Source organism: Coenobita brevimanus, chromosome 88 (assembly GCF_032717465.1).
Source record: "Coenobita brevimanus isolate Jiangsu-jjx chromosome 88, ASM3271746v2, whole genome shotgun sequence".
Classification (NCBI taxonomy): Eukaryota; Metazoa; Arthropoda; class Malacostraca; order Decapoda; family Coenobitidae; genus Coenobita; species Coenobita brevimanus.
Genome location: NC_137041.1, coordinates 21608465 through 21632770, shown reverse-complemented (window position 1 = coordinate 21632770; position 24306 = coordinate 21608465). Strand labels below are relative to the sequence as shown.

At 42.2% G+C, this 24306-nt stretch overlaps 1 protein-coding gene across 1 annotated transcript in view; it reads right to left on the bottom strand.

The window, feature by feature from the left end:
• Positions 1-4217: 4217 nt before the first annotated feature.
• The window catches only part of LOC145411233 (uncharacterized), a 74452-nt gene continuing 54363 nt past the window's right edge, over positions 4218-24306 (bottom strand). The window contains exons 4-7 of the mRNA XM_080281298.1: positions 24035-24064; positions 19113-19223; positions 9444-9524; positions 4218-4282 (exon numbers count right to left, since the gene is read on the bottom strand). Of these exons, the coding sequence (XP_080137424.1) occupies positions 4218-4282; positions 9444-9524; positions 19113-19223; positions 24035-24064 (287 nt within the window). The remainder of the gene's footprint in view (positions 4283-9443; positions 9525-19112; positions 19224-24034; positions 24065-24306) is intronic.

Below are 24306 nucleotides of genomic sequence, written 5' to 3'. Positions count from 1 at the left end.
TCTTCCACTATGCTCTTATACTCTGTCATTTTCTCACTATCTTGTAATTTCTCCACTCTTCTCACAAGAGCTGCTTCCTCCTGTCTTCCCCTTCGCCTCCTCAACCACTTTCTTTGCAGCTCTACCTTGGCCATCACTAAGTGATGGTCCGAGACTCCATTCCCCCACCCTCTCCACACCCTTGCATCCAACACTTGTCTTCTCATTCGCTCATCCACACACACGTAGTCTATCATTGCCTTTTGTTCAACAAGTTCACCATCCATCCTCCTCATTACTCTCCATGTATACCGGTGGATCATCTTATGACGAAAGTAGGTGTTGGCTATTACCAACCCCTTACCAGCACAGATGTCCACCAAAGCACTACCATTCCCATCTACTTCAGCTGGCACACCCCACTGACCAACCACTCCATCCACTCATACATTCCCAACTTTGCCATTCATGTCTCCAATCAACAGCACTCTCTCGCTCCTCTCAAACTTGTCCATACATGCTTCTACTCTCGCCCAAAAATCATCTTTCACTCTTGCCACTCGATCCTCTGTTGGAGCATACACACATACAATCGCCCATGCTTGTATACCTACTTTCATCCTCACCCATACAATCCTTGCACCCACTGTTCCATACTCTCTTGTATTCTCCTTCCACTTCTTGCTTATCATCAGATGTACAGTTCAAAAACATCGTTTATGAATAGGAGAAAGAGAGTTGGTGGAAGGTATAAGCATGAGGGGCAACACAACAGAAAGCTTTAGAATAAGAATTATGGCCACCTACAACAGTAGCTATGGAACAACAAACTAGGCAACCTATAAATAAAAACATATAATATATAAAGATATAAAGTGGAAAATGGCAATGTGGAAATTAAAATTTTTAACCAGACTCGGGCAAAGCCTTTATGATGAAAAGTGCAACACCAAAGGTTTCTCCCAAGATTCTAAAGGATGATGACCATGAATATGAAAGGAGTATGAGGAGCTTGCCAGTGAAACACGCCTTAAGAAATCCTATACTAACTGTCAGGAAGATCATCAGATGATAGGTGCTGTGTTTCAGAAACTTCTTATTGAGAATACATCCAGTTTATGGAAATGGAAGAAATAAAAACAAAAAGGCAATATTTAGACAACAGGGAACGGTCAGCCTTCTTTGGGAAAAGCTGGATAAGAACAGGGTTCTAGTTGGAAGGGAAAGTGTAGGTTGGTAGCCAAATATGAAAGAATGTACCTATAATCAGTTTTATTATTATTATTATTATTATTATTATTATTAAGGCGAAGATGTACTTGACAGGTTGGTGATGATTGACTGAATGCAGCATTACTTCATAATCTCTTTACTCGTTAGCATTATTAATTGACAACTTATATCTGACGGGGTAATTTGGGTTAGTAAATGTTATTCGGACATGTTGCATTCCGCCAGTCATCACCAACCTGTTAAGTGCATCTTTGCCTCAATAAAAAAAAAAAAAAAAAATGGAGTATAGGTAGGGTGTCAGCCTAAATTCACAGTTCTTAAGAATAATAGGATGGGCCCCATCAGGACAGGACGTATTTTTACTATCGAGGTCAGAGAGGTCACACAGAGATATTTTGAAGAAAATGAAATTACAGGCATGAGAAGGTAGAGGGAAAAGGAGATGAATGAACAGCATTGCAAACGTTATGAGTAGAGTGTGTGGCAAAGATATGGGTAAAAGTTCGGATTTATCAATATAACAATGAACAAAAGAGACATCAAAGTGGAAAGGAGGATGACAAGAAGAAGAAGCTAAGTTGATGAGATCGAGTCAAACGTTTTTCGTCTCATTAATTCTCCTCCTTTACTGGATTCCTTCAGCCTCTGTATCTTCGAAGCACTGTTGCATATTTATCCCTTTGCTATCGCTACTTCAGTGGTCATTACTCTTCTGATGTTTGCATCTCTCCACCACTTAGGCGGGTGTGGAGCACCCGTTTACCAGTAACCTCTGATCTGTTTTCTGCCCAACCTATTTATGCATGATTTAACCGATGCTTCCGGTCCTTCATGTATGCAACAAGCCGACTTTAGGACTGTCTTCCTTTGTTCTGTATTTCCTACTGCCTATGACTTGCAATGTTTTAAACGCAGTGTGTCGAGGCAACGCGAAATGAGCGGATCTTGAATTTGATTTTTTTTTTTTTTCTGGAGAGAGCAATATTCCTGGCTTCTAGTCGTTGGTTCCATCTTCCCTGCATTAAAAAAGAAACAAAAAGATACCATAAGAAGAAAGGAATTAGAGTAGCAAAGTTTCTTACATTTACGGCAGCCGTAATTTTTTCTAGCAGGTCAAAGCGTAGATTTAGCGCTATTCTGGGCAAAAGTATACAAAGAATGCAATCCAGGGGTCAGTTTAACATCGCTACCATCTAAAACAGATGTTGTTGTGGACTGCATTATAAGAAACGCGCGAGAACCAATATGTTTTTACGGTAGTCACAGAGTAAGAATATGGAATGTGTGCTTCCATGTCTGCGAAAATAACCTCTGTAATGTACACAGCACGCTCGGACGACTGTCAGATATAGAAGTAATTATCATCCTAAAGAAAGTCAGAGATGCAGTATCTGTGGGTCTCCTAATTAGCAGTGCCGTAGCAACTACAAACTCCGGTTCTTGGTAGGGTCCACAGGCCTTACTTACGTGACAGGACAGGTTGCAGAAATAAGACTGTGATCAAAGGAGCCCAAAGGAGATAAAATATTGGCCGATTATCAGACGTATTAGTTGTAAGAAAGAGATTGGGTATGCTATGCCTATCTCCAAGAAGATCTAAGGATACAGGTGGGGTGCTGTGGAAGCTTACCTAGGTCATTTAGGGCAGAAAATATGTAGGCGTTTTTTATGCTGGACTAGTGAAAAGAAGAGAGCCCAAGAAGATGGTGAACAATAAATTCGCCTAGAATGGCGATCTGTGAGGAATGGGAGATGATGTTAACGCGTTCCACTTTAGAAAGGCAGACAGTCAGAGAATTTTGTATAACTAGGCGAGTTAGGGAATAAATAAACCGTGCAGATATATACTGAACACTCAAAAACGGAAAGGATAATTGCACCCAGAATGTAGGCGACGCTGGAGATTCAAGTTCGAGAACGTAAGAATATATGAGGCAGCCTTCCTATATGGAATAGCCACGAAAGGACCAATAGGTTTGTTGCCGTTTGATTTCCTTTGAATTCGTTTGCTTTTCACAGAAACAACAACCACCCTTGGCTTGGAAACGAGTATAGAGAGAAGGAGGATAAATGGATGATTTTGCTGCTTTTAGACTCAAGCAGCTGAGGCTCATGGAGGAGGAGCGGTATTGTTAACAGGCAGCTAATTGGATGAAAGACCAGTAATGTTACTGAGTTGAATCGAACGATTGCCAAACCATAGTTCAGGGCATATCATTTGATCGTTACCAAGAGAAAGGTTCTTTGTAAGAGTATTTATGATCACCCTTCCCGTCCCCTCCTCCCACAACCCATGGACTCAGAGCCTGGGTGCTGCATTTGCATTTTGAGAAAACTGTAATACAACATTTACTGTGCAATATTCATGTAGTGTGGCGTGACTAGAGGAAAATTATTACCGAAACACTTAAAAAAAAATATCAGCATAGGGAGAAGGTCAGGAATCAGGTCTTGACACCTCGTAAAACGGGAGTTCAAGCTGCCTATTATCAGCTTTCCATCCACCTCGAGAGTTTCGTCCTGTGCCGCAGTCTCCCCCACAGTCACGCTTGCCTTTCATGTCGGGTAAAAGTAGTCTCGTTCTGGTCCCTCTACGCTCCCGATTGATAGATAGATAGATATAAAAAAATAGATAAATAGATACGTAGATGCCATACCCATCTCGAGGTCCCTCACGCTCCTGCCACAGATAGAGTTAAGCACGGTGATGACAAGTTGTTGGTCGTTCATGGCTGTGACGTTCGTCCCGTTCAGGATTCCACCTGTTGTGTAAGCACAGTGCTATAGTTTGCCACATAAACTTGGCAAAAATTTTCAACATTTTGCAACTTATGTTTCAATGATAGACTAATAGAACAATAAAGGTCTAATTCCTTTCCACAGCACTTCATCGTGACAGGCATTATGTTCTATTTACAACCTTTTGTTATAAATCGATAATTAGTTTTCTTTCATTAAAAGCCGAGTAAAGTTAAGTGTGCATATTTCACCAGGCATGCTTTGAATTACATGTACATAATGATATATGAAAACTTACTTGCCCACACCAGGAAACTGTTGGCTCTGCTACCTGCGAGAAACAATGACAGTTATCAGTACATCAGCTAACAAGGATTTCCCTAAGCTCATCCTTAAAATGCAAGTAAATGCCCGAATGGATGTGCTGTGGTTGGCAAAAAAATATATTCATTACGATAACTGAACATGGATCGAGCTGGTTGGAAGTATTTTGCATACAGGAGTATAATTATTATGACAAGGGCTTGGAATCCTTGTGTGAAGTGACAGTCGTCAGAATGACTCAAGTTGCTGGGCAACGTGAATTGCCTCATTGTGGATGTTCATGGAATCAGGATTCCAGGACTTAAATGGTGGGTGAATGAAAGTGCAACCCATTTAACCAGGCACACTGTTGAAACTTTTCCTTCTGTCATATTTTTATCTTCCTCTTATATCCTGCCTTATCCCATCCTTGGGTAGAAAAAGAGATCGGGATAATGATGATGATGATGATGATGGAGATGGCGAAATAAGAGAATTTAGTGGAACTTGATCCATTACTTTAGGTGACAGATCTACCCAAGCATATGTGCCCATTAAATTTCACAGTTTACAGCATATGTGTATAAAGATGCACGCTTCTATTAATATAAACCCTTGAAGCAACGGGTGAAACACACACACACACACACACACACACACACACACACACACACACACACACACACACACACACACACACTGTACTTGTACATTAAAACACATAATGTGGATAAAAACGAGTTCATCCAGTGAAGGCCTGTCTCTTGTTTTATCGTCCTTATATTAATAGTTTTAGGAAATGTCGAATTGTGCAAGAAACGAATTAGTATAGTTCGTCGCTTCTATATCGCTGACTTGATTATTCTCAAGCTCCTATGACTCATTATCAACGAAATAAAATAATCAGGCATGAAGTGAAATAAAATACCTGAGTAGGTCTCAAGATGACAGGGTTACTAGTGACAGTACTGACACTTTCAGTGTTCCATGACTCTCTCGGCTGAATGAAATTATCTGGCAACAGCTGAAATGAAATAAACTACTACGATGGTTTGGCAATCTTCACAAGAACGTGGAGCCATGTGACTGTACATATCTGTGTGCTGTCTGCGAGAATCGAGCAATGCTAAACATGCTTACACACTCTTAACTCAAGGAATGCTTTATAGGCACACGACAGCGCCTCGTGAACATACACACACATACACACATACTCACACACAGAGTTCTAGAACCCTGTGTGTGAGTAGGTGCGTATGTGTGTGTATGTTCACGAGGCGCTGTCGTGTGCCTATAAAGCATTCCTTGAGTTAAGAGTGTGTAAGCATGTTTAGCATTGCTCGATTCTCGCAGACACAATACCTTCTCATCTGACTTGCTGCTTCTATCTGTCTCTCTATCCATCCATCCATCCATTTATCCATTATGACTTGCAATTACAATATGGAGTCCTAACAAAGGGAGGTAGCCGAGACAGGACGACACACTCCCCATTTACTCATCCATTCAAACACAGTCAATCGCATTTTAGCCCCCAAAGGGGAGAAGGGACAGATCCTCACCGCACCACACCACACATGGGTCAACTGCGCAGTGCAATCAGTGACATCCGCAGCAGGACCCGACAGAAGAGCTGGTTTACCCCTGCCACATCATAATAGACCCATCCACTTACTCGCACCTGACCTGACTAGCTAATCAGACCAAATGCGGGAGAATATCCCCTCAGGGCTGCGTCATCATTTATTCATTCACAATTTCTCTCCATTTATTTCTGTCACGCACAGCCACTCTTCCTTGCTCAACAGACATCCCTCTCGCGTCCAGTGCTCTCTTCACACTGTCCATCCATCCTATTCGTGGTCTCCCTCTCAGCCTTACACCTCTCACATCAGATCTAGTTATCTTTTTCACCAATCGCTCATTATCCATTCTCTCCATATGCCCAGACCATCGCAACACCCTCTGCTCAACTCTACCAGCCATCTCCCGAACAACTCCAGTTCTCCTTCGCACTTCATCATTTCGCACTCGATCCATACGCGTCAATCCACACATACTCCTCAGACACCTCATCTCCATTACATTCAAACTTTTCCTCTCTGCAACACCCATATTCCATGTTTCAGCCCCATATAACGCAGTCGGTACCACAACACCCTCATACAGCCTTCTCTTTACATCCATTCTAAGCGAACAGCATCTAAACACTTTTTTCATTCCTCCCAGCACCTTTCCTACTTCATTTATTCGAAACTTCACTTCTGCATCTATTCTTCCATCCATAGCAACATGCGACCCTAAATATTTAAAACACTCCACCTCCTCAAGCAACTCACCATTCAAAACTATATTCATCCCCCTACCATCTACCAACCTCGTACACTTCATCACTTTACTCTTATTCTCATTTACTTTCAATTTCCTCCTTTCACACACCCTTCCAAACTCCTTTACCAACTGTCTCAATCTCTCCTCTGAATCAGCCACCAGTGCAGTATCATCTACAAACAGCAGCTGCTTAAGATTCCACTCTCTACCATCGACATTGACCAGACTCAGACCTCCACCTTAAACACTTGCATTCACTTCTCTTACAACACCATCCATATAAATATTAAACAACCAAGGCGACATCACACATCCCTGTCGCAGCCCCAGTCTCACGGGAAACAAATCACTCACAGCATTTCCCACTCTTACACACGCTCTACTATTTAGATAAAAACTTTTCACCCCCTTTTAGTAACCTACCATCAAGTCCATACAATCTTAAAACAGTCCACAAAGCCTCCCTATCAATTCTGTCATACGCTTTCTCTAAATCCATGAATGCCCAAAACACATCCTTGCCTTTAGCTAAATACTTTTCAGACACTTGTCTCACAGCAAACACCTGATCCACGCATCCCCTCCCTCTCCTAAAGCCACACTGCTCATCACCAATTACTCCCTCTGTACCCTCTCTAACTCTCATAATTAACACTCTACCATACACCTTACCCACAACACTCAACAGACTTATACCCCTAAAGCTAGTACATTCATACTTATCACCCTTGCCTTTATACAACGGGACCACACAAGCACTTGCCCAGTCAATTGGCACCATACCTTTCACAAAGCACACATTCAACAATCTTACTAACCCATCAACAATAGTCACTCCACCACTCTTCAGGCATTCAACAGCACACCCATCCATACCTGCAGCTTTCCCTGTTTTCATCTCCTCTACTGCCTTCTCCACTTCCTCTTTCGTGATCAAAGAATGATTCAACTCTCCCAACACATTTATTCCTTGCACCCTTCCATCTGCCACAATCTCAGCTACCTTTTCCTCCTCTACATTTAACAATCTTTCAAAATACTCTGCCCATTTCTTCCTTACTGCATCAGTGTCAATTAACATCCTTCCATCCTCTGCTTTTATTCGCTCTTCCTTTCCCGACTCTCCCTTTCGCACCCTTTTCACCTCCTTCCAAAACATTTTCTTATTCTGTTGAAAATTCTCAGTCAGCCACCTACCCCACCTCTCATCTGCTGCCACTTTAGCATGACGCACAGCCCTTCTCGCCCTATTCCTCCTTTCCTTATACCTCTCATATGACACCTCATCCTTCTTTTGCAGCCACACTTCATATGCACGTCTCTTCTCTGCCACAGCCATACTTACTTCCTCGCACCACCATTCACTTCCTTTTCTTACACCACCACCCACATGTCTCACACCACACACCTCTTCTGCATGCCCCACCACAGCACTCTTAAACAACTGCCATTCCTCCTCCACACTGCCATTTTCCTGATCTTTCACTGCGTTCCACTCATCTTTCAATTTCTCCTGATACTCTATCATTTTCTCTCTTTTATCCAACTCACTCACTTTCAAAACCTCCCTGCCACACCTAACCCTCCTAGCTCTCACCCATCTCATACCTACTCTTAACTTTCCCTCCACCAGGTAGTGGTCAGGCATACCTCCACCCTCCCCTCTCAGAACTCTCACATCCAACAATCTTCCTATTACATTCCTAGACACAACCACATAGTCCATCAAAGCTCTTTCAACAACCCTTCCACCCTCCTGTCTCACCCATGTATACTTATAAATATCTTTCTTCTCAAACAGCGTATTTCCAGTCACCATCTTTCGCTCAACACACATCCCTATCATTTGTTCCCCATTTTCATTTCTTCCAGGCACACCATGCATACCAACTACGCCTTCAACTGCTACATTTCCCACTCTAGCATTCAGATCTCCCATCATTACCACATTCACATTCGCTCCAAAACTCTGCAGACACTCATCAACATCATTCCAGAAAGACTACCTCTCTTCTTCATCCCTTTCACTACCAGGCCCATATGCACTCACAAACACCCACAACTCCCGTTCAAATTTCGCTTTCACCCACATCAGTCTCGATGACACCTCCTTCCATTCAGTCACACACTGCTGTACTTCCGGACTCACTAACAATGCCACACCTTCTCTCGCCCTTCCTCTATCAACACCAGACAATCTTCCAGTCACACTTCCAAACATAGACTCACTCTTCCCTTTCATCTTCGTGTCACTCAAAGCTAACGCATCCAACTTTCTTCTCACAAACATTCTTCCAATATCCTCCCTTTTAGCCTCAATCGTACTACATCCACGCACATTCATAGACCCAATCTTCAGGGTACGGGGATAGCTCAATCCCCCATCCCTTTCTCTGGCCTGCCTCTTTTTAGGAACTAAAAAAACAGAGGAGGGGTCCGTAGTCCCCTCACCCCGCCCTTTTTAGTCGCCTTTTACGACACGCAGGGAATACGGTGGCAGTATTCTTCCTAACACAACGTGGCCGCAGAGTAGTAGTACCACCCCACAGTGCGGACAGATTGTGTCCCCCGCCACAGGGGGACACACACACGCACACACACACACAGACACACACATATATATATATATATATATATATATATATATATATATATATATATATAGATAGATATAGATATAGATAGATAGATAGATAGATAGATAGATAGATAGATAGATATAGATATAGATCTATCTATCTATCTATCTATCTATCTATCTATATATATATATATATATATATATATATATATATATATATATATATATATGAGAGAGAGAGAGAGAGAATACTGTGGGCAAGGTAACCTGAACTCACATAGTGCTCTCCTGGCTGATGAAGGCCTGGTAAAAAACAAGCGATCGGCGGCCAGTGGTTGAGTGGCTTCTTCTGCCTCTGCTGTGTGGAGGGCAAGCATAAGGATATGAGTTAACGTTCATGTTGTTTCATCAGTTGCAGACAATGGAGAGTGAGACAATGATGAGGGTTCCTTCAAGTAAACATATCCCCAATATTCATACACTGCAGGAAAAACGCAGTGTTACTGATCTGCATCACGTCCACACCACCTTTTCGTGACTAGTATCATATTTTGGTAATAATCTGTTGTTACACATCTATACTGAACATAGAAAATGGGAGTTTTAGGCCAAATTAAATTAAGAGGATTATTTAAGAGTACGGTATGTGAGTGAGGTGGATGACGGGAGGAGCAGGGGTAGACTGATGATGAGGGGAAGGGATGGGATAGACAGATAGATTGTAAGTCGCACTGGAAGCTTCGTAACAGCTCTTCCTTAGTGATTTATTCTTTGCTGGGTGGAGATGGAGCATTTGCACAGTTTCGTCACAGCTGTTCCTTGGCGACTTATTTGCTTGGAGGTAATGGAGCATCTGGATTATAAGTGGCATAGGGAGATTCTTTATAACACATCTTCCTTAGCAATTTATTCTCTATTGTGTGAAGGTGAAGATGATTCCTTGAAAATTTTGCAAATGCCATAAGTGGCGTAGGAATCTGCGTAACACCTTTTCATCGGCGATTTATTCTATACTGTGTGGAAGTTATGAAGGACTTGGAATAAGGCACGTACTGCAAGTGGCATTGGAAGATTCGTAATAGATAATCCTTAGCGATTTATTGTACAGGCTATGTTGCATGGATGTGAGCAAGAAGGATTTTGATTAAGAGTCGTACTGCAAGTTGCTTAGGATGCTTCGTCATACCACTTTCTTGGCTGTTTATTCTCTGCTGTGTGGAGGAAAAGAGGAAGGAATTGGATTATGAGTTGTACTGCAGGTGATATAGGATGCTTCATTACACCTCTTCTTTGGTGTTCTATTTTCTTCTGTGTGGAGTTACAGAAGAAGGATTTAGATTAGGCATTTACTGTTAGTGGCGTGGGTGAAATCTGTGCTTAGTTGTTAATGAATTTTCCTCATATTAAGACATTTTAGACCTCCAAAAGATTTTTCTGTGGAATTGGTGAGATCTATGGAATTTCAGCCTTGGTCTTTAGAGTCCGTAGTTAAGTTATTGTACTAGACACGGCTCATATAGTACTGAATAAAGTTACGAGTACTGTAATTGTACTCACTTTCAGTGCTTCGTTTAAGTCACAGCAGCACCGTTAGGGTCAAACTTCAGTCTAAAGTTCTGGCTCTTAATCCGGGTTGCACACACCCCATATGGGTGCCAAACATCAAAACTGGGGCTGCTAAACGTGCCTGAGAGTTCAGTAATATATAAACAAACTTATGAGAATAACATCTTTGAGGCATTTGGTTAGTATGTTTTAGTTTTCCTAGGGTTTTATTCAATTCTGCGACATCCATTATCTATAGATCTCATTTGCTTCACTGCTGTCAATGTTTCACACTACTTACCCCTCTGAAATTGGTGCTTTCATTTTGCTCTTGATTAACCTAACAGATGTACTATATGCAAACACTTGAAGGAGCTGAGTACAACCAGTCAATATGCAGGTATGAACAATATTACTGCCAGAGAAAAGATATCTGCATTCACTCCAAAATTACTTCTATGATGAAATGTACAGAAGAAGGAAACGTTGCGAGCATCCCTTCATTTGAAAAGGCTGCTGGTGCATGAAGAAATGTCCTTCAAAATTAAATAAGATAACATTTACTAGATTTCATACGGTCATACCAAGGATAGTTTCACTGTGGAGAGGTTTCCTTGGAACAGACAAGCAGGCTAGATGAATTTATGTTCAGTGTGATTCCATGTATGGCAGTGACAGTAATAAACTGTGATCTTGTTGATCTGAAAAGCCTGTGGAAAAAATAACTGAGATTTGACAAAGTGCAGCAAGATATCTTACTGTGTGCTTAACTCAAAACGTTGGGACGGGTAGCAAAGAAAGCAGTGGAGATTCTCCTTGCATCTGTGCTCACCTTCTTGTCGAGGCAGGTTTATTGAAGCTCCTACACATCACACTCATGCTGTGTCATGAATATTTGGTTGAGGTGACTAAAGTGGAGCATTCACCCAGTATAGGTGGGTCATGGCATATTTAACTTTCACTATATGCCGGAGGAAGAAAATGTACACATTAAATGGTTCCCTGAGTTATGGGCTACCCTTTGGGTTTTGTTCATTTCCTTTTTCAGACGAATAATTTTCAGAAATCGGATATCATTTCCAACGTCAAGACCTACTGTATATGTTCAGTTTCTTCCTAACAGTTTTCCGTTTGGTGCCCCTACTCTGTTACCAATCCGCTTGAAGACTGGAAAATCTAATACTTGTGGAAGTGTACTTAGACAACCATTTCATTTTATTGCGTTTAGGTCATTTAAAGGGATTTATTGGGTGAAAGTCAAACCATACAAACACAGAGAGACTTTCAGATCCTATGTTGTTGTGTCTACATTAATCATCATAGCAATCTGCACCGAAGTATGTCAGTGTAGTCATCATGTGAAGACTATACCACATACCCATGGGAATGCTGGCAATTTTTAATATGCACTTAAACACTAAATCTAATTTGGAAACAACACTGGGAATTATTTTCATTGGACCAGTCTAGCCGATGAAGAATGGTAACTCCACCGTGTTGTGTTGCTTTGCAACTGTCCTAGTGTTAGGAAGGAGAGGATACATTTTTAGTTATTCAGATACGCCTATAATAAACTGGCAGTCATGCCCAGATATCATCGTTTACACCCAAATATAATGTACAGGAGCACAAACAAGTATCTGTGCAGGAGGGGGTCCATGTTCTCTGAAATGACGAGTGGTATCTCAGGAGGGTTGGTGTACACATGGTTCCATGCACCTCCATTCAGTCCCCATCACAGGGGGCGTGTTGCCATATAGGAATTAGTTATTACCTACGCCAAGGAGGTTATGTTTTCACCCCTGTCCGTTTGTTGGTTGGTTAGTTGGTTTGTGAGCAAGATTATACAAAAACTACTGGCTAGATTTCCACGAAACTTGGTGGAAGAATGGGTCTTGGCCCAGAATAGACTTCGTTAAATTTTGGTGTGGATCCGAGTAAAGGTGCGGATCCAGGACATTTTTTTTTTTTTTTCACTTTCTTTAACATTGCAAGATAGGATGTTTTTCGACATTTTCGTAAATTTTTCAGTGAATATTGCATGGATCCTGATGAAAAAAATCATGCATTTTTAGGATGTTGGTATCTACGAATGTGTACAGTTTGGCGTGGATCCATATAAAATTCCGGATCTAGCGGATTTAATTATGCGTTTATAGGGGGGAAGTCTTTTTCCATAGTGGATTAGACATGACTGAATTAAAAGGAACTGCATGTTGGGCCTTGGCAGAGGTATGCGCTCTACTGAGTGCCATTCTAGTTAGTTATGTGTTATTATTATCCGAAAACATAGGAAGACAGTTATCATTCCTATTATTTGAATTAAATAGTAATGTGGCACACACTGGCTCTGGATTTAGTACATAGCCTATGAGTTGCTTTGTCATTTAATGCATGTAGTAATCGAATTATGAGGCCTAGTTCGTTGTTCGTGAACAGTGTGTGTGTGTGTGTGTGTGTGTGTGTGTGTGTGTTATATGAAAACAAATGGCTGCTAAAGTACAGATTGGTGGCAGTGACGTTGAAGTACCATGGACACTATTATGATGTACTGAATTTCTCTCTCTCTCTCTCTCTCTCTCTCTCTCTCTCTCTCTCTCTCTCTCTCTCTCTCTGTCATAATTAAAGTTCATATGATATTTTTTTCGTTTACAAACAAATATCCAAAGGGCGGATATCTCTGTCTACCCTAACAACATAATGCTATGATAAGATCCTCCTTATGCTGAATATAATTGACTGGCAGCACTAAGAATAAACTGGAAAGGTTTTGTGTAAAACAGCGTATTTTTACTATGGCAGATGATAAAATGAACGATTATCCTGCAAGAAATGCTTGAATATTTTTCATATGCTCTGGTATTGATTTTTTTTTCTTCTTAGAAAGTACTGTTAAGAAGAGGGATTTGCTAGTTAGATGCTCGAGAAGCTTCTCGGCTTTTCACGTACGGTAGTTCCGGTACCGGTACGAGTCAGAGTTGCCAGTTTGCCTGCTATTTGGGGCATAGTAATTTTGTAAGCTATGCATTAATTTTTGTGCTCTTTTTCCCTCCAATATTTTATTTATGTGATTATTTGTTAAATTTGTCATTTAATTTAAGTTTGTACGCTAAATAATTTACAGTATTAAGTACTGTAAGAAAACTGATATGTTTTGGTTGTCTCCGAGTTGGTAACTGTGCTCTCTGGAATACACCAGAACTGTGGAAAGATGTAGATAGTTCTAGAACAATGCAAGCATATACAAGGGTGGGGAAGAGACTAGTTGAAGCCAGTCGGTTTTCAGTTCAGTTTGAGTGTATTGTAGTGTCAGTGTAGTGAAGGTTGTATATTTTCGGTACTTGAGAAAACAGTGAAGTGTTTATTGAAGTTTGTACGTCATTGGTACTTGTGAAAATAGTGAAGTGTTGCCAAGCATTAAGTGTAACTGCACTTAATAAGTTTGTACAGCTCCAGTGCTTGTGAGAATAATGAAGTTGGAAAGCATTAAGTGGAGTAATTTGGAAAATAGAGACAGTGAGTTTTAAGAAGCCAGTGTTTATTATCGCCTCAGCTGATCTTGTGTACTGTACACCTAAAGGCTGACCATAGGAAGAACAACTCACTGAGCAACGTCCTTCCTGTACTGGTCTACTGCTGTTGGAGCCTGTGGCAGTGTGGGGTGGGGATGTAATATTGGTGTCAGGAGTGTGGATTTTTAAAAAGTGCAGTCTAATCTATGACATGGGGGCAGAAGGTGTCCAGACAAGACGCCAAGCTAGGCAGGAAGAGGCATCGCTGGGTGCAATTATGGAGCTACTACAAACACAACTACAAGTGCAGAATGAAGGACAGAAAGAACTCCAAGCACAATTACAAGCCCAAAGTGAAGAACAGAAAGAGCTCAGAAACGAAATCAAAGAACAATTACAGGCACAGAATGAAGGACTGAAAGAGCAACTGCAAGCACAAAGTGAATAACTAGTGGCATAATGTGAAGAACAAAAAGAACAATATGAACAACTTCAAGAGGCATTACAGGAGCAACAGAGGGAATTACAACTGAGGATGCAAGGACAGCTTGATGTATTCATGAAGGAAATGAAGGAAGAACAGGAACAATTGACGGAGGAGGTATACGCTAAGCTAAAGCAGCATAAGTATTAGATGGTAGTGCAGCTTGCTACTAGCCACAAGGGTGCTGCAGTGGAAATTCTGGGCCACATGCCAGTAGAGGAGAGGATGCAGATGGAGGATGTAGATTTACAGCCAGTGCTAGAATGGCTTGGAGTACAGTGTGACCATCTTGGGAAGAAGTTTCCAGGTTAAGCCCTGCAACCAAGAGCTACTGGAATCAGTGGGACCTTTTTCATTTGAACGACAGACTACTGGAGTGTCAGTGAGAGACAGCCGATGACCTCAGCAGGTATTGGCAACTAGTGGCTCTGAAGAAGATGAGGTCCGAGATCATGGATGAGTCCCATAACCAGATCACTAGTGGGCACCTAGTAGTGAAGAAAACTCTCAGGCGCCTGCAACAGAGGTTCTGCTGGATTGGCATGCACCAAGATGTTGAAGAGTGGTGTCAGGCCTGTGATGTGTGTTGTGACAAGAAGGAACCAAAGAAACGTGGTTGCGTCCCTCTTCAGCAGTACCAAGTGGGTGCATCGATGGAAAGAGTTGCAGTGGACATTGCTGGACCTTTGCCACCACTGAAAGAGGAGACCAGTAAATATGTGTTGCCACGGGCTACTTCACAAAGTGCCCAGACGCCTATGTTATCCCTGATCAAGAGGCTGCAACTGTTGCTCAGGTGTTGGTTGATCAGTTTTTCTGTTGTTTGGGGATGCCACAAGAGCTACATTCAGACCAGGGTAGAAACTTCGAGTCTGCTGTGTTCCGTGAGTGCTGCAAGTTACTGGGGATCAAGAAGACCAGGACAACCCCATTAACACCTAAATACCACAAATCGATCTGGCTTGTCTGCCACTGAAGGTGCAATTAGGGGGTGTTTTTCGACTGTCACCAAGGGGAAAATCAATATGTACTGGCTAAAGGAAAAGAATTTACACACCTAACAGCACAATCGGCACTCCTCGGGGCCTAATGGTTACCGCACAATCGAGGGTCAAAGTTAAAAAAAAAAAATAGTAACCCCCAAAAATTTTCGAAAGCCTCCATAGTTTTGATAAATAACTGTTTCTATTACGGAAATAGGTCATCGCTATATCATATGTCGCACCAAGCCCAAGAACAGGTGTTTTGGGGTGTGGGGAGATTACTTGCTTCTGGGGAGATAAAGTACCCTACGGGGAGAAGGTTTGTAAGTATGGAGGTTGGATAAAACCATCTTTTCTCATCAAAGTAGAGCACTTTAGTTTGTTCTTGACCAACTACTATTAAAACAGATGTGTATGTACCTGTGGGGAGATAAAATTCATTCGGGGAGAAGGCCCACAACGAGTACATTGAATCTTGGGAGATCATTTACGGTAACAACCAATTTAGCTAGTGGAAACAAACAAAATCTATGTGAATTAGCATATCAACCAGGCAAACAGGTGTGTCTGCAGGTGTGGGGAGATAATTCACGTATGGGGAGTAATCCTGCAGTGCTTCATAGTACTTCAGAAACTTTCAGAAACACCAAATGTTTATATTGCCATGAAGGAAAATAGAATACTGTTCAATATTGTTGCAGATGCATGCAAGGGAAAAGGGAAAATGTAACTGTCTTTAACGAGGTGGAGGGGTGGTGGTGGGGGGAGGGGGCTGGGTGGTGGTGGGGGGCTTGGGCTCAGATGCCTGTGATTGCACGTGTTTGCATGTATAGAACTGTATACAGAGAAGCATTTATTATGTTCAGGTACGAAAAGGCACCGAAAAAAAAAAAAAAAACATCGAGGCAATACATATAAAGCAAGTGTACGTGTTGGGAGTGGGGGAAGTTGGGGAGGGGAGACGTGGTGAGGGAAGAGCAAGCCAAGCTGCATGCTCGCTATCACACGATGGTTTATTGGGGGTAGGAGAGTATTTTGGGTCAAAAAGGGGGGAGGGAGTAGGGCAGGTAGGGTTATACTAGGTAGTGGTGAAAGGTGAGGGGGTTGGAGGGGAACGGAATGGGCCTCGTGGTTGGGGGAGGTGTAAACTTCGACTAACAACGTCCTATTGGGACATACAGAGGGGTGCGAGGGTCTTCAGAGAGGGTTATTACAGGACAGATGACGATACATTCAGGTAATGGGTGGGCCGAGGGGAGGTGACCCCCCCTGCCCCCAGATTGGCCGGATCACCCAACCCAAGGCCGGAAGGATTAGTTCTCATTGGCTTGAAGGGATATACTTCACAATCGGGGCAGAGCAATGTGCAGGCAGTGTTTTACAAGGCACTCTACATGTATATTGACATGATTCGGTTGAGAGGGCTAAAGTGGTCAAAAACGTACATTGACGTGCTTCGGTATTTAGGGGTTAAGGGCAAAGTCAGATGGGATGGTGGAAAAACTGGACCCTGGGACAAGAACTGGCCAAGTACTGTGTAGATGGACAAACAGAATGGGACCTGAAATTACCTGCGTTGCTGATGGCATATCGGTCAGCAACCCATAAGTCTGCCGACTACACGCCTGGAAAACTGATGTTGGGCCACTAGCTAAGCTTACCTGTTGACTTTTTAATGGGAAGACCACCAGATGATCTGATTACAGACATCAGTGGCTATGTGAAGCACCTTCAGGTACATCATCAAGTGCGAGGAGCCCTCAGGTTTTCAGGAGAGGTAATGAAGTGCAAGTATGATGTCAAGGCAAGTGAGGTGAGCTTCAGGGATATTGACCAAGTTTGGTTATTTAATCCTCAGCGAAAGAAGGGACAGTCTCCGAAGCTGCAGAGCCCATGGAAGGCCTTACACTGTGTTGGACTGCCCATCAGATGTATCGTATCAGATTCGGGAGGCAGGAAGTCTGGCCCAAAGGTGACACACATGAATTGTCTGTGGCAGTACCATGGGCCAGGACAGTACAACTGGGACGTCTCCATGGAGTCATGCTCAACCGCAGCCAAGGATGTAGAGGAGGACCAAGGAGCTGAAGTGCAAGAGGATGGCGACAGTTTCCCAGAGGAAAAATTGAATCAGGAAGAGGACCAAGACCTTCCATGAGGAGTGGATTGTGTGGAGGAACAAGGACATCGTCAGAAGCGCCATAGAAGACCTGATAAGTTGAAGGATTATTTCGTGTATGGTTAGATGTTTCATTAGGATTAATTATGGTTGTATATACTGTGTAGTTTTGTTGGGATGACAAAGAACTAGGGAGGGGGTAGTCAGATAAATGCTCAAGAAGTTTCTCGGCGTTTCACGTACGGTAGTTCCTGTATCCGTATGAGTCAGTGTTGCCAGTTTGCCTGCTGTTTGTGGCCATGGTTATTTTGTAAGTTACTGATTACTTTTTGTACTCTTTTTCTCTGTAATGTTTTATTTACATGATTGTTTGTTAAATTATGTCATTTAAGTTTGTATGGTAAATAATTTACAGTGTTATGTACTGTAAGAAAATTGGTATGTTTTGGCTGTCTCTGAGCTGATAACTGTGCTCTCTCTCGAATACACCAGAACTGTGGAAAGATATAGATAGTTCTAGAACAATGCAAGCATATATAAGGGTGGGGAAGAGATTAGTTGAAGTCAGTCGGATTTCAGTTCAGTTTGAGTGTAGTGCAGTGTCAGTGCAGTGAAGGTTGTATATTTTGATACTTGTGAAAACAGTGAAGTGTTTATGGAAGATTGTACATCATCGGTACTTGTGAAAATAGTGAAGTGTTGTCAAGCATTAAGTGTAACTGCAGTTAGTAAGTTTGTACATCTCCAATATTTGTGAGAATAGTGAAGTTGGAAAGCTTTAAGTGGAATTATTTGGAAAATAAACACAGTGAATTTTAAGAAGCCAGTGTTTATTTTCACCTCAGCTGATTTTATGTACTGTACACCTAAAGGCTGACCATAGGAAGAACAATTCACTGGGCAACATCATTCTTGTACTGTTCTACTGTTGTCGGAGCCTGTGGCAGTGTGGGATGGGAACTTAACAGTATAGATGAATATTATACTATACCAAAGATTATATAGCATAATGGAAAGGTTGTAAAAGCACCAAAGAATGTATAGCATGATGGAAAGGTTTTAAAAGTACCAAAGAATATATGGCATAATGCAAAGGTTGTAAAAGTACCAAAGAATGTATAGCATAATGCAAAGGTTGTAAAAGTACCAAAGAATGTATAGCATAATGCAAAGGTTGTAAAAGTACCAAAGAATGTATAGCATAATGCAAAGGTTGTAAAAGTACCAAAGAATGTATAGCATAATGCAAAGGTTGTAAAAGTACCAAAGAATGTATAGCATAATCCAAAGGTTGTAAAAGTACCTGGTTGTTGTGTCCTGGCGGCTGGACAGACGGTTCTCAGGAAGGTGACGGTGAGCTGGCTAGTGGTCACGTTGGTCAGGTCACTGCCGATGCTTACCGCCAGGCTGGACGCTGAGATGGACCCACATTGATCATGGTAAGGTTTATGACAGTTTGGTTAGGTCCACAGTGGTTAATTATGATACCTGTTAAAACCTGTGTTAGGATGGCTGTGTCTCGTGGTTATATGATATGGCTGTTAAAACTTATATTAGGTTGACTGTGTCCGGTGGTTACAGAGCTGGGCAGTATTTAAATACGTTTGCATTTAAATACATTTGTGTATTTAGATTTGGTTTTCATGTACTTAAGCTGCTGTGTGCTGGACACCCCAGACATAAAATGGCACGTCAGTGCCGGCCAATTTCCGATTTTTTGGGGGGGGGCTAAAATGATAGATTTTGATATGAAAAAAATGAATATGACCATTAAAATACCCACCGTAGGCTAGAAGTGCGTTTTCTGGAAGTTCCTGGTCCGCCCCTCAGGTGTCATTTCCCAGAAGAACCTCAGCGAAGATGAGAGAAAACCTTATTTTCTATGAAGGTAAACTCAGGTGTTCTGGCCAGTGTTACTCTGGGAAGGTTTACGAATGTTTTTTACACTTTTCAGTTCACTTCATATGTATCATTATTTTTCACTGGATTCCATACAGAAAACATATTTTTCTCCCATATAAATCACTTAGTACAGCAACACCTGACACCTGTCACTTATCTCTCTCACCGTGCATCCTTCATCTTACATTTACGGTAACTTATGTACATCTTTACTTCACTATGTACTGCACTTACACTTATGGTAAATTATTTACAACATGCCTTCAGTATACACAGACACTGTAAGAGTATTTCTAAGTGTCTCACTGTGAATACATCGTCTTACACTTAAGATAGCAACATTATTTCACTAAACACAGTCCTTACACTTATGAGAAAATATTTACAAGAGTCTTTCACTGTCATACGCAATAGTTTTGAAGAGTGTGGTGCTCCTCAAAGCAAGGATAGATGCACAGACCAAGGTTGCATTGCACACACATATACCTAGAGTCCTTCCGCTGAGTACGCAGCCTTGCAGTGCTATTTGCGCTCGCATGACACCTTCGTTGCACACACACCACAAAGGCAGTCAGGAGACAGGACGTGTGTGCTGGGGAATCCCCAGGTCCTGTCCTCCCCACTTACTGTTTTTTTTAACAGCCCATATACCACTGACCGGGCTAATGTATGGCCCGGCCTGCACTATATGTGCAGGGAATCTTTCAACAACAACAACAACCTTCGTTGCAGATTCTGACGAGTCTCACTGAAAGGGATGATCGTGGGGAAGTGGCGACCAATGAGGCGGATAGGTGTTGCAGTGGTGTGGTGGTGGCGAGCGCCAGTCCTTTCCTCTGAGTATTCCCCCAGTATTTCCCGCACCAGCTCACGAATATAGCCCTCAATGGTCTCCTTTACGCTGGTAACCTGAGCGTGGAGCAGGTGAGGATTTAGGACTGTGATGTCGAGGAGGTGGAAGAATAGATTCTTGTACCACTTCATCGTAGGCCTGGAGCAATCCACGCTGGAAATCATTGCGTCCAACTGATCTACCTGTCGCATATTCACACTGTAGGCCAGGACAGGTTCTGGTTTTCAGACGTGGCACCGCCCTTCTGTCCTGTAGTTGATGCTGTCGGTGCGGTGTACGAGTGGCTTGATTATAGACAAGAGGAGGACGACTTCTCTGTTGTGATGCCAGGGTGTTGCAAGGATGTTATTGGCCTTGTAAAATACAACTTCGTTCCTTTGCAACTTCCTCCCCCCCTTGACCATGTGCTTGCTGCTCTTTTTCACAGTGCCACACAGACCTGTCTCCTGAAGGTGAAGGTACCTGGGCAGAGGGGGGGCTTGTGTACCAGATGTCCAGGTACAGGACGTGCCCAAGATGAAGGTACTCATCGATCATCGTCTTCACCACAGCACGAGACAGTCCCAAGGTTCGATCTTTGACGATGTCCGTCTGAACACCTGCATACAGGACTATGTCCTGCACATACCCGGTCTTACAGTCGCACATCACAACGATTTTGAAACCGAACCTGTGTCTTTTGCTGGGGATATATTGCCTGAAGGCAATATTGCCTCTCCATAGCACAAGACTCTCGTCTATGACGAAGTCTCTGTTGGGAGAAAAAGAGATACAAAGTTTCTCACGTAGGTGATCGAAAACCACACTTATCCTCCTCATCCTGTCGGCGTTGTTTGCATTTGCAGCATCATGTTGGTCAAAGAAATGCAGTCGGCTCAGGATGTACTGGAACCGATTCCTCCCCATTACTTTCCCAAAGATAGGTGTTTCCATTAGTGGATCTACGGTCGAGTAGGAGGGGAGCTGGTTCCTTTTCAAAATCCCCATCAAAAGTACTAGGTCTAGGAACACATACTTCTCGTTTAGGCTCATGTCCACCTCAAACAACTGGCTATGTGGTGTCTGCGTTGCCCCTGCATGTTCAAAGGCAGCAAAGGCATTAGTTAGGGCAACAATTCTCAATACAAAGTTCACAGTAAAGACATTTCTGAAGGAATCCAGCCTACTTGAAGCTGGGGTTAGTTCAGGTACAGTACACCCAGCAACATGCTCTTATGTGAACGGGTTTATTTCTGGAACAGTCACTCCCGTCCTCCCACTCTCACGTCAGGTCCTCCTCATCACCATCATCACCTCCCACATCCAGGGGCTGTGGGGAAGCGTGGGGAAGTGTGGGAGAAGGAAAAGTCTCAATGGAGGTGCTGGGAGGTGTGGGGGATAGGGGAACACTTTCCCTCGATGTGCTGGGTGCGGGGAATGGGGGAACACTTTGTCCTGAGGTACTAGGGCAGGCTAGGTCATGTGGGTGCGAGGGATAGCGCAGGCGAAATGACTCATCCACGTCCCCAGCCAGTGGAATATTCCCAAATCTCCCTCTCTTCCTCCTAACATTTCCAACCCCATGTGGGGAAATCCTCAGCTTCCCCAGCCACCCAGGAATAATGAAAGCCTCACCTTCCTCCTCTGAATCCTCCTCCTCGTCACGTAGGGCTAGGCGATGACGTGCTGATGGCCTCATCCCTGGGGTACTGGCATACCCCACATACCTGGATTTCCTTGGTGTAGGTATTTCCTCCTCATTAGTACTTTCATCTTCCGGTCGCACATAATCCTTATCTTGCACGTCGTCATCAACATCACTTTCGCCAGTGTAGGGCACTTTCAGGAGCTCCTGAATCTCCTCGTCAGAGAGACCATGGCGAGACATGACTGTACAGTACAAGTGGTACAAGCAGAGTGAGGCAGAGCGAGGACGATGACTCATTGCGTGGGTGTATAGGCCTGAGCGCCTAAGGCAAGGTTGGTGGAAGAGTTAAAGTACATCCTGACCAATTTTTGCGTGCCTAGCTTGAAAATTATGTTCTCCATGATTTTTTGAAAAAAAATAACGTTTGAAAACAGCAGTGGCACTGAGCATGCAGTTGCGTTACACCATTTTAAAATGGCACTGGTACGGAGCGGGTTAAATATAGTATTTGAATACTTTAATTAGTATTCAAATACGGTGTATTTAAATCCTCAGAACATGATGTAATTTTTTTTTTACAGTTAATTTGGACATAAACACATCGAACTATCTGGCAACCCATCAACCACTTGGCGATGAGAAAATGTTCCACTCATTGGAATATGAGTGGATAACTGAAATCATTAAAAATGTATTGAACTGCACCTTGCGGTTGTCTTGTCCAACACAGTGGAACTCACTATACGATTCTCTCACTATGCTACTGAATCACAAAGTGATGCTCCACAAACTAATGACTGCTGTAGAGCTACCAACATTCAAGACTCATGAAACTGAATTTCTCTAAGAGCATGTTGCTGTGCTGGCACCAATTGCCACGGCGATTCATCGCATCCAAGGAAATAAAAACACTATTTACAGAGAGCTGCAGCCTACTCTACTAACAGAAGAAAATAAACTGAGTCAAATGGAATCCAAGACCCTGAAGCATTCCGTCCACTAATGAAAGCCATTCGTGAAGAGTTTCAAAGAAGTATTTTATATTGTTAACCATGAATTACTGAATACATATGTTAAAATTTGTATGAATTTAAAATGTATTTACAAATGTATTTAAATGTAATTGATGTATTTAGTACTTAGCATTTAAATAAATTCATAAAATGTATTTAGTATTTAGTATTTAAATACATTTTCCCCATGTATTTAGTATTTAGTATTTAAATACATTCAGTGTATTTAGTGCCCAGCTCTGGGTAGTTACATTATGTCGCAGTGTCTAGTGGTTATATGATATGGCTGTTAAAACTTATATTAGGTTGGCTGTGTCCGGTGGTTATATTGCTGTTAAATCTCAAGTTGGTTATCTCCAGATTTATATAAAAAAGTGATGGATGTAGTATTTTATTACAGAATCTGACCACGAAGGAAACCAGACAGTTGAAACTATCCTGACCCATGTTAGCGGAAAAGTGATTTCTTCACTCATTGTACATTTGATATATTATCAAAATTAAGGAATATATTACAGGAAAAAATTTTGCGGAAAGGAATGTATTTTCTATATCATAATTTCTGTCAAATATTATCGAGATTTAAGATGATCTCCATAATATGTTTATATCAGCTACTCACTGTTTAGAAAAAAAAGACATATAACATAACAATTATAATATTTTTTGGAATAACTAAATCCTCAAACTGTTGGCAGTTCCCTCACTTGTAAAAAACTGCGTGGTTGCAGCCTCGGTATAATATCTATTTGTGTGGCCGGCAGCCAAGGGATTAAATTAGGAAATACATAATAAACTGAGCAAGTATAAGAAAAGCGGAAAATTGTTACCATTGTTGAGGAAATCGGTGAGAGGTGAACCTGTAGGAGAAAAATAATACATATATTAATATGTAGATTATCGTCACCAGATGTATTTTTCCTTTAATCCTTGTTACCTTCACTCTATTTTATTTACATTAAGAGATTTGCAATGGATGAGTAGATAATTTTACAGGCAGGTCCATAAACAGCTTTCCACTAGAAATTCACCTACAGGTATCTCATGTATTGCAGGGACGGCTCAGCCTGCTGGCGTGGGCGTGGATGTAGCAATGAGAACA